Source organism: Varroa jacobsoni, unplaced genomic scaffold (assembly GCF_002532875.2).
Source record: "Varroa jacobsoni isolate VJ856 unplaced genomic scaffold, vjacob_1.0 scaffold_819, whole genome shotgun sequence".
In the NCBI taxonomy this organism is placed as follows: Eukaryota; Metazoa; Arthropoda; class Arachnida; order Mesostigmata; family Varroidae; genus Varroa; species Varroa jacobsoni.
Genome location: NW_019213721.1, coordinates 1 through 11,994, shown reverse-complemented (window position 1 = coordinate 11,994; position 11,994 = coordinate 1). Strand labels below are relative to the sequence as shown.

General features: G+C 40.9%; 2 protein-coding genes across 2 annotated transcripts; both read right to left on the bottom strand.

Annotated features, from left to right (window-relative positions):
* Positions 1-2,410: 2,410 nt before the first annotated feature.
* Positions 2,411-4,736, bottom strand: LOC111264078 (uncharacterized; the record flags this gene model as incomplete). Its single annotated transcript, XM_022839664.2, is given in 2 exon segments — positions 2,411-3,566; positions 4,594-4,736. Coding segments are annotated over 2 exon segments (1,026 nt in total). The 3' UTR covers positions 2,411-2,588.
* A 2,746-nt stretch (positions 4,737-7,482) lies between these two features.
* LOC111264077 (uncharacterized) lies at positions 7,483-8,753 on the bottom strand. Its single transcript, XM_022839663.2, has 2 exons — positions 8,645-8,753; positions 7,483-8,395 (listed from the first exon to the last, which is right to left on the bottom strand). The coding sequence occupies exons 1-2, from the start codon at positions 8,690-8,692 to the stop codon at positions 7,655-7,657; spliced, it is 789 nt and encodes a 262-aa protein (XP_022695398.2). The 5' UTR covers positions 8,693-8,753; the 3' UTR covers positions 7,483-7,654.
* Positions 8,754-11,994: the final 3,241 nt, after the last annotated feature.

Here is an 11,994-nt window from a genome sequence, read left to right as displayed (position 1 = left end):
TTACTAAAAAAGCATCATTTTAGATTAACGGAAATAAACAGATTCTTATAAATATATAGTGAATAAAATAATAAGTAGATGGTGAAAAAAAGAACGCTTTTTGGGAGGAAAATATTGCCCCTTTTCATATGTCTGCCTTCTATACTTAGCGAGGCCTTCTCTACTTGAAATTAAAATTATTTCACGCAAAACATGGCTCAGTATGTAGAACATTACTGTTGTATATAGTGTTTTGTCTGAATTATATTTTTCATGGTATTTACGTTATAGAATCACCCAAGGTGTTGACACGTTTCGAGTGAATTATTTCAAGTCATTTTATAACTACTTTGTTAAAATTAATTCAGGGCAATTACGCATTTCACAAGAGCGCGCCACATTTGAAACATAGACAGCAATATGCCGACCGTGCGTTGACTCGAATGGTCCAGTGAGTGCACCTTCTGAAGCTGATCCATGCATTAAGTGCTACAGTATTGGGTACGTGTTCTGGCAGTCTGATAACTTAATGAATCATGTGGTAGGGATCATTGCCTGCGTTTCGCGTATTGTCTTTACAACTGTCAGAAGATCAACGGTCTTTAAGGCGCTAATTGAGTGATATGCGGCGGTGATCCGCGTTACGGTTTTGACGATTGTGGAAGCAGACGTAGCAATCCGTGCGATACGTGACGCGAAAGCTCGAACCACGGTTACTGTGCCCCATACTGAACGTTAACGTTTATTCCGAAAAAGGTAGTAGAAAAATAGTTGTGCTTCGCATCAGCGGCACCCCTCGATTCGATTTCGAGTTCATTTATTTCCGTCTCAACAACAAATCTATTCATTTCAGCGGCGTAACGCACGCTACGGGCACGTCCATCAGCTAGTTCGACGAAATGCTTAGCTTGCGCCTTTCCGTCACTGTGAGAGGTTTCAGAATGGCCACGGGTTCCGTCTTCGGATTAAGCTCGGAAGTTGGGCGAACTAGTAGGGCTTCTGACGAACGATGACTTGAGCCATTTAAAACCTGATCATTGGTCCTATAACTAAATGAAGTACTTTTTTTTTGTTGCAACGATAAATTGATAGTTTTTTTGTTACACTGCTTCGCTGCCATTATCAAACTTTGGCGAACAGATAATAGAGCTATTACTTCTATAAAGCTACGACATATGTTTACAAAACTATTAATGTCTCTCCCTAAGAATGTGCAGTGTTTTAGAGATACAACAGGTGAGTTTGCAAAAAAAAAAAATGTGTATGTCGTATAATTCACGTGCCGTGTCAACAAACAAGGCAGCCATGACGAGTGCAAAAAAAGCGTTAATGTAGAAGTTGAATTCTACTTACGCCTAGAAGATATAACGCAAGACAGTCGACGATGCTGATGATATGGCTGGCACAGCTTTTATATTGTCTCCTTCGTAATTGGACCCACTGGTAAAGGATGACCCTAGCTTATGACATTGATACGTACCGTGTTGAAGGTAACAGTGTATGCGTAGTCTTCATCTATAGTTTCCTCAGAAAGATCTTCCGGCCGGCAGGCAAACAGTATCGATGGTAAGACTGCTATTCTTGGGAAAAACTATGTGATTGATAATTTCAATTAAAATTTTCATGTAATCAACCCTACTATACGTTGACGTGACAATAAATTCGCTTCAATCAGAGAGATATGTATACATGTGAGAAATAAAAAAGTAATCTTTTTTTGGTCTAATTTAAAATTGTAATTATTCTTTCGAAATTAGGCCGGCTGGCTTTGTTATCTCGTTTTATGATTATTACTGTTGATATAATTAATACTTGCACGGTAAGATAAAGGTACAGTGTGTATCGTATTCTGTAGCAGAACCCTCTGGTTCAATTATTTCAACGTGTCTGTGTTTTTTAAACAACATTGACCTTCAGCCACGGTCTGGCATGTCTGGTCCAGAATAAAGTAGCGGGTTAACTTTTTTTTGTTATTTTACAATTTCAAGGCGTACAACAATTGCTCATGTCCAATAAAACGAATAGCGTTACGTCAGATTGGATTGGTTTACTAAAGTTCATGTATGCCTTTATTAACTTGAAAGGGAGTACTAGTTCCTATAATGCTGAAAAATATTTCGTTGTTCCAAGGGCGCATTACGGTGCGGTGCACCCTAGCACGAATGGTTGTTAAGTCCGGTATAGATTTTTGTAGTCGTATATATGATAACAACTTGTCGTCGTCAGTTTATAAAAAGATTCTCCTTTTTTTGAGTCCGTTTCTTACCTCCTAGCTCGTATTGGCTAGAGATATATCTGTCTAAAGTAAGAGTCTAATATTGTCATGAGTAACTAGCTAAACTTTCAGTTGACAGGAACCAAACTTTGAACTTTTAAAATATTCATGTCTGCACAAAAAGCAGCCGTTAATTCAATAAACAGATTTTATAAATTGTAGTTCATGAAACAACAGTCTATTTATTTCGTAAATTACTCGCTCGATTAATTGTCTTCGATTTTCGAACAAACGGTACAAACAAAAGCATCGCTTTGTTCGCCGCATGTTTTGTCTAAATTCAAAAACTTAATTTCCTACAACCGATTGTCTCATTTCTTTTTTACGTCGTTTCCTAAGATTTTTTGATGACTTCCTGATAGTCACCATATACGGCGTAGCTAGCAGGGGCCTGATTCGTGTAGCCAATGGAGGTAGCATGGACATAATCGACCGGGGCCTGCTCGTACTGGATGGGGGCCGTCTGGAACTTCTTGATAACGGTAGGGGCTAAAGCGGTTCTCACCACGGTGACCGGTTCTGCATGGGCGTATGTCTTGACAACTGGAGCAGTGGCATAAGTTTTAACAATGGAACCAGTTCCATAGGCATTGATAGCGGGGGCGGTTTCATAGTTCTTCACAACAGGGTTGGTTTCATAGGTGTTGACAACGGGGGCGGTTTCATAGCTCTTGACAGTGGGCGAGGTCTTGACAGCGGAAGCTGTGGAATAGGTCTTGGCAACAGCAGAGACAGGGGCAGTCACGTTGACGATGGAAGCTGGCGCCTGGTAAACCTTTACTTGCTCGACAGTCGGGGCGGCAGCACCGTACTGGGCAGCCGGCGTGGCAGGACCGTGCTGGGCAGCTGGGGCGGGAGGACCGTGCTGGGCAGATGGAGTGGCAGGACCATACTGGGCAGCCGGGGCGGCAGAACTGTACTGGGCAGCCGGGGCAGCAGAAGTGTACTGGGCAACCAGCCCGAGAGGACCGTACGGGGCAACCGGGGCAGCAGCACCGTACTGCACAGCAGCTTGCTCACCGGTAATAGCCGAAGACGAGTATTTTGAGTCAGCAGCGTCCTTGGACTCGGTACCAAGCTCGTTAGTGTTAACATCGGCGTGGAAACCGGTTTCGTCTGCCCAGTAAGTCACTGTCCTTTGGCGTCCATCAGCGAGGTTGAGCGAATACGAACCCTGGAGGCGGCCGTTGCCGTCAGAAGTCTCCTCGTGACTGTGGGACCCTCCATTGGACTCCGACTTGTACGCAAATTGGTACGGAATCGGCGCGTACTGCTCCTCCTGTTTATAGGGTTCATAATTGGGTTCAGCCGACTGGAATCAAACGAAATTTGAAATAACGTTTAGCGTCAAATGAGTTCACGGACATAATTTTTGTTCTCCAAATGATAAGTCTATGTTTTAAACACTCTGAAGAATAGGAAAGATTTGCAAGCGCTTCCATTTCTTCTACGTAATGTGGGCGTTGTTTAGGTACAAAAATGCACTCACTGTATATTATGTACTACGTATGTACAAAGACTGGACTTAGTACGCAAAAGTGATGTTTATTACTTGTGAACAGTTAAAAATGCGAATCGCTCACGCAATACAGTCCACATCTAGAAAGGACAAATAATCTAATGGAAATACTTTTCTTGAGTTTTTAGGAAAAACGGCACATGTTTGACAGGATCAATACGTTGAAGACCTCAGTCTGCTTATTTCGTGGCTGTAGCACGCTGAAAAACACTAGTTATTATTGTAATGTTTTTGTTAAATAGCAATACTTTGAACTAAAAGAATTCACACATTTTATAGGTGGAAAGGCTGAAGCTCATCAAATCGCCTTCAAGGCTTAAACTAAATGGCAGATGGTATTCTTTATAACAATTTTGTAAAAGCTGTTTTTATTGAAGGCATTTAGAGTGTTTAAGAAGGCTCTTTTTATGACACAGCTTCAAGATTAGTTCATACTATTGTCAAGACTTGACCATTAGTAAACAATTGGTCATTCTGCATACAAACTAGCAAGTGATGTGCCTTGCAATGCCTCCAGTAAGACTACCATTGCTCATGTATAGGCTCAAAACAGCCCTTGCTCATATCTCAATACAGTTTCACCGACCCTAAGGTCACTGATAGACATAGCATAGAGCACTTCATTAGAGACCAAGCAGTCAGCACTTACATAACGAATTCTAATGATAGATTTATGTGTAAGAGTAAGTAGAGCTTGTCTAGCTTAGCGTAGGACGCTGTAAAACACCAGCCGATACGGGCGTGTCATTTGAAAGACATGCTGCTCGCGTCCAAGAAGAAATTTTAAAATCAATTTCTAAGCACTAAATTTTGTACTCACAGCTCTGGCAGCCAGGACAGCAAATACGATAGCCAAGAAAGCAAGCATCTTAACACAAAAGCAAAGCTGGAGTTCCTGAGATTGATTTGAGATGATGGCTTGAAGCCTTCATCTCTCTGCTTTTGTACCCGAACGAGTCGATTCTGTGGAGAGAATGAAAGAACACACATGTTCGCTTGAAGTCAAGTCGTTCTGAAACAAACGAGCAGTGCCGCTTCATGTGTCCCCAAGATTCTTCAACTAAATCCCCTTGGCGCCCTGCTGGCGTAACCATCGTATGCCCTATGGCGGTATCCAAACTCGTCTATCTAATGTTATCAGACAGAGGCTGCTTCTGTCCGTCCGAACAAGTGAAAGTCCGATAGTAGACTTCTATCGAAAAGGAAACTGTTCGCTGTAAAATAGTTCTGACGAAAGCAATATTTGTTTGATTATCCTTTATAATTAAATTGTGTCGGGGCTTACCATTTCGTACGTATGCTATACAGCATGTGTTAATATATAAGTCGAAGGGTTATATAGGGAGAAAGATTATCCTGCAGTGTTGTAAACAGCTGAGCTATGTCTATGTCAACTTTATGTTGATGGACTTCAATCTGAGAGTTAAGTTCTATATTTCCATGTTATGAATGTCGCCATTACTTCAATTTTCAAAATTTTTAATTAGCTTCATTTCTATAAGGCATTATTAGCGCGGTCGTTATGACTGGTCGAAATACTATTCAGTGCTCGCAGAATATACTACCTTCCGTTTGTTGGTTGATTAGAGGTAAATGAATGGTGATTTTGACACGTATACGCTCTGGTTGAATCCTGCGCATCGTGGTATTGGCAAGTTATCAGGATATAGAAGATGACAAAAGTACTTGAGAGTTAAAACTAGGGCTGCTGCCTTTTGAATAATCTCGATTCTAAAACAGTGTTTGATAAATGACACAATGTTTCCTCGTAGCCTTTTTAGGTTTTGACATCAACGCCAACCGTTTTTTTTTTGCATGTAAAGCAACTTGGCTTTCGTCTAGAATGATCCGTACTAGGGACTAGCAAAACATACAACGATATACACCCCACAAACAGGTTAATCATTATTGTATGGGTCAAAAATCGAGACGATACAATATATAATCGAACTTAGTGTGAAACGTCCTTTACACGAATTCGTTGACTTGTATCTACTGTTGCTCGGCGCAAACCGTCTCTGACGATATGGGATATATATTTTAGAGGGAGAAAAGGATCGAGCCATATGTGTCAAGTTCATGTACTCTGGTTGTTCTGTGATTTGCGGTTCGCCCGTTTAACACGCTTTCTCTACTCATTCAGTTCGAGGCAGCTTGTCTATACGAAACGGTATCTACACAGTTGTCTGGTAAGGCTATTTGTTGTATAGCAAAAATGAACGTATCTTAGCAATGAAGGCTGCGGAACAAATAAGTATGTTTATTTAGACCTACCGAAATTTCATAGTCGATAAATCAGCGGTGCCGTTGGACGCGACAACGGGGAGTCAGCCTCCCTACATGTACACTCGCTAATGTGTTCTAAAAGACACTTGCTTTAAACGTATTGTTGTTCTATCCAGTATATGCTACTAGATTTCTACGCCCGCCCGATTGGTTGAAAGACACAGTTTATGACTGGAGTGTCCGCGAAAGTCACAAAGAGGACGCAGGAAGCCGAACAATTGTACAACATATTGCCAGTGCGGCTGGCCATCTCGGCACTCAATACGCTTATGATAGAGTAAAAAGCATTTCTAATTTGGAGCTATTATCTCGCTTCGAAATAAGTTACGTGCACCGTTACTCTTATAGCTGTTTATTTAACAAGTAGACATGAATACGATGACTCCCATGTGAGCTATGTGATTATATCATTTATACGTTTTCGTTTCCTTTTATTATTTTCTACGGAAAGCTGAACCGACTGCTCTGCGCGGTAATCACGATACGCTTGATCTCCGAATCGGTTTATCTACAAGGACGAGACAAGCATACGATAAATTCTACAGTGCCTGGGATAAGACATCCCATCCTATCGTAGCAGTCGTCTACGTAGCGTTACGCTGACTGTCGCCTGCCAGAAAGTGTTCTGTTTGTAGTTAATGAAGATAGCCATCGTCTTGCCTTTATATGAGCATCAACAAGCTTGAAAGCAACCGATACACTTACTAGTTACCAACGGCAACTGGCATTCATTCTGCCACTGATGCCGAAATAATGACAACCATTCAGGCAGGCTTCCACGACTGCCCGTCGGCCTAGCCTCTCGAAAATTTTATGATGGTGCACCAATAATTTCTTGTCTGATGTGTAATAATATGTGGAAATAGCACTTTCTTCACACTAATGTGAAGAGCATTAGAGTGACGATGAATAATTAACCTGGGTCTGATAAGTCACAACCTATTACGATCTATATCTCTCTCAAGTACTAATAAAATATGGTATATAAACCCAAAATAGCTCAGATGCTTATTCGTCTCGTATAAGAAATCATAATACTTTTTACAATTTGACTTAATACGCGCCGGATCTATAGCAGCTATCTCTAAACGTACTTCAATCAACGTTAGATTTCTGCCTATAGCCTGCCACGTTATGAACAAAATTTGTTTACATTTTATCTATTGAAGTTAATGTTACGCAGTATCAACTCAGTTATGATGACGCTGTACACAGCCTTCATTGGGCACTGATATATTTTGTTTTCATGATGATTTCTATATGTTTGTGATGTTTATATTACGTAGTTATGTCTTTAGAATAGGTACCGCACATCTAGCACGAACGCAGGTAAAGCTCCTGCGTGTCAGCCCCTAACACACAAAAAAGGTTATCAGCATTGCTACCTATAATAAATCCAAACCACAAATAAAGAAAATCACCATTGACATTTTAATAACGAGAACAAATTTATTCCAATTAACTAAAAAATCATACGGTCATTTATAATTGAAACAACAGAGGAAACAGAGCTGAGAGAAAAGCAGAGGCGAGAGGAAAACATTAAACCAAAGAATATAAATCAATCAGTTAGGAAACTATTAGCTAGAACAAGCTTAGGCCTTTTGGTGAAGCTCGTGGAGATGGATCTCATGGTTGGGGTGGTCTCCGTACTTGAACTGGATGAAGGAAGGTCCAGCCGGAGCGGCATGGCTAGGAGCGTACGATACCGGGGTGTGGGCAACGGCATAGGAGATTGGGGCGGCCTGAATGGTTTTCACCACAGTAGGTGCAGCATGGGCGTACGCTTTGATAATGGGCGCAGGCTGGGTGTATGTTCTGATTATAGGCGCCGACTGAGTGTACGTTTTGATAACTGGAGCAGTCTGGATGGTTTTTACAATGCTGGGTGCAGCATGGGTGTACGTCTTGATTACTGGGGCAGCCTGGACGGTTTTAATGATGGCGGGTGCGGGAGCGGCGATTTTTACAGCGGGGCCAGGTGCCTGAACGATCTTCACCTTCTGGTCCGCCGAGGCAATAGTTCCGTATTGAATAGCAGCCTCTTTGCCAGTGATAGCCGAGGAAGAATACTTCGCATCGGCGGCATCCTTTGACTCAGTTCCGAGTTCATTGGTACTGACCTCGGCGCGGAAACCATCCTCATCAGCGACATAGGAGACGCTTCTCTGTCGCCCATCGGCTAGCGAAATGCTGTACGAGCCTTGGCGACGACCGTTGGCATCAGAGGTCTCATCCTGGCTGTGAGATCCCTCGCTGGTCTCGGCTTTGTAGGCGAATTGGTAAGGGATCGGTGGGTACACTGGTTCGGAGTTGCGTAGAAGAACCTGAGCGGACTGAAATGCATAAACGATCACTTTAGTGCGAGTTTTTTGTTACAGTTACCTAACACAGGATTTATCCTGTGAGTGCACTACATGTATGTAACGGTGCAGATTGTCGGTTATGTCTTCGAGAGCGGAAAATGCCCATACACTGGCTTCTCTACAGTTTCCAAATGTATAGCAGAACAATAAAATACTTATATGACCAATCGCATGTCCGAATTTGTAGTAAGTACGCCGAATGTAAAATATCACACTCACAGCACCAGCAGCGCACACGACGAGAAGTGCGATTGCAAAAGTCTTCATGATCGTGCTGCCCAGTAGAAGCTCCTGGAAGTTTCTGACGACCCAAAAGATCTGACTCTCACGCTTATATATGGCGATCACCAAAATACGAACCTTCACCATTTGCGAGGAGAAACCATGACGCTTCTTCTGGAGGGGGGGGGGGTCACTTGACAAGAGTAGATTAGTGACATATCTGGTCGGAATTAATAACTCATTATCGATTTCGTTCGTACAAAGCAAGAAAAAAGTATTTCTGTCTTCAATAAAGCTACGATCATTTAGGATAAATGTCGACCCGTATGAATATTGTTATTCAGAGACAAAAACGCCAGAAAAACACTCCCGCGTTAATTCCGTTAACAGGATGATTGAGACTAAACGAGTTGAGGTTACCACAGAGTCCTCAGTTGTACACACACTGGAATTTCTTATTTATATATATATATATATATACACACCACTACAATAAAGCATGCAGTCCTACTTTGAATCTGGCCTCCTAAACCAGATCACAGGATAGCATGGAAACGTGCATTTTTAAGGTTGGTGTAGTATATAACAAAAGAAAACTAACCCTTAAAACTTTCACAGGTAAATTATGTAGGTGGTGAGTGCTCTAATGTACAATATCATAGACGACATATATCGTATATATATCGTAATATATTTGATATAGTAAGCTTAAGCAGTTTTAGTACTGCGTATAGGCACGCAGAACCCAATCAAACATGTATTACAATGAGGTGATATATAATGAAGCAGATGAATATATACATTGTCATTGAAATCACGACGATTTTGATCAACCCAATCGTAAGTGTCCTCCAAGTTTCACCTCTGATCTTTTTCATTTTATGCCTAAAACGCACCACGGAAATTCATGCGCTAGTTTCCATGAACTAGTTCGCGGTACGGAGACTTCTTTGACCGGAGGTGCTTGATTCTGTACACGAAGCATCGCCAAGTCCCTATAATCAAGGATGGATTATTCCCTTGGCGTCGCTGTTGCAGTCATCATCAAGATGTCTAAAATTAGTCCACAAAGGTAAAGCTGAATAAAATCCCGTATATAGGTGTTTTCTAGCATAACATATTTTTCGTCAATATTAATAAAATGTGTGCCCGTGACAAAGATTTGTATTATTTATTATCCTACCGTTTTTCTTTTTTTCGAAAATGCAACCTCGATCAGTCAACGCGCGTATGCTGATACGGCGCCCCGAAGTTGGCCATTTTTCACTTTCTAAAAACGCTAAAATTATTAATAAAGTTCGGTACAAGGGTGACTTTTATCAATCCAATGAAATCAAATACTGCTTCAGAGAGAACTAACATCCTCAACAAGAATCAAAAAAGGTGTTTGTGCGACGGCAATTTATTATGCATCGAAAAGAGCCTTGGAGGTTCTCGAAAGGGTGGCTTTTCAAGAATAAAAAAAAAGCGTGTAACCATACTTGTGTCATCTATTGTACGAGAAACGCATACAACACAGATCGAAGGATTTGTTTTGCCGAAGAAAGCAGTGAAAGGTGTCACACGTAGAACGTGTTCTTCTGGCCGAAGAACCAAAAGACGACGCGGTCACATGGTTTTACACTGAAATTGGCCTTCAGGCCCATTCGCCGTCTCCTGAAAAGATTACACATTGATCAGTATGCCGTTAAAGTATACGCTATTAACCCTTTTCTATGCATCTGAAACCCGTGAAAAGCCGATTATGTCACTAGCGGAAATTGCCTTGCCACTTCCCGGGGAGCAGACTCCTTCATTTCATTCAGGGAAAATCATTAGCCAAAATATTTTTCTTTATATTAATTAAGAACGATTCAAGTACCAAGCATGCTAGAAGCCACACTATATTGTTGAGTTGTTCGGGCCTTTCAAAGATTTTCGTCCGTTCGAATTTTTTATTCTTGTTTTATACGATTATTATAGACTTCGGTACACACGGCCTATAATCGGTGAATTTTGACGTAATTAGTAAAGCATGGTAGTTTCCACTTGTTGTCAGGATAACATTGAGAGACTCTAGGTGTGAACTGCAATTTGCGATCCCGCGATAAGAGTGAAACTGAAGCAACGCCATTTCAGCTAAAAACGGGTTTGTGATCAAAGACAGTCTTTGGTCCCGTTCAGTGATAGCAATAATGGTAATAATGACGACAAAAAGCTTCTGTTACTGGAGCCTTTACTCGAAGGCATTAATATGTGCCTGCGTAGAATCCGCGATTAAACCCGAGTATCATGGTATTTGGACTCGCTTGAACACCGAGATCACAAAATAGTTGACGTAGACCTAGTACTTAGCTATAGCTATACTTATAGGTAAAAATCATCCTAGACAACAGTACAAAAATTAGCATCCTATTTATGGAACACCGGTTGAACATAGTAAAACTTACGAGCTGAGGTCCGTTAATATTGCTAGCATCAACAATATATATATATATATATATATATTTATATAGATTTTTACAATTGTACACATAGAGACTGTCAAAAATATCACCGTTCAATATAAAATTTTTCTCCTAGAGCGGAGACAAAGAATCTATCGCTGGAAATCTAGTCGACTGTTTTGTGACGGTTTAAAAAGGTATTCTGGTAGCGAAAAAACCCCTTAGCGGTTCAGTATATCTATAAAGCCCTCTCGGAACCCATCTACTCTTTATTTCCACAAATCGCTTCAGATGTAAGCAGGTATTCGAGGAGATATAATTCGTCTTAGGTGATATATTTAATCTTTACATGTAATTATTTATTTCAGTTTGCTCTTTCTGAATAGCGACATTCGTGAGGATGCTGCAAGCATTGATATCCGTCGAATAGAACCTAGAAAGCGGCAAAAATAGCAATAACCCCTTTATTCTGCTTTGCAAAGTTTCTTTTCTACCATAGAGATTTATAGTTGCGAGTGTAATTAAAAATAATATTAAGCATAACTCGTAACGATGGGTTGTCGGAATTCTTGGTAACCACTAAGCCCCAGGGTTTTCATTGTACACTAACGTATTACTGGACTCTCTCTTTGTAACTATTTCAATGAATCAGCTAAGATGTATACAGACATATATGAACGACCATAAAAATCCACTCCAAAATAGAGTATCCAACTGTAATTCCAGAAGATAACGTTGTCATGATCATGACGCACATGTGCGGATACAGAATCAGAAGCGTTCTATAAATTTATGGACCAGTAGCCGAACTACTGCAACAGTAATGTGTATTTAATAAAACGCATGAAGCGGTGTAGGTATACAATTGATGTACACACACTTCGTTTCATACTGGGGGTCAGTCGTTCGAAGCAATTTTTA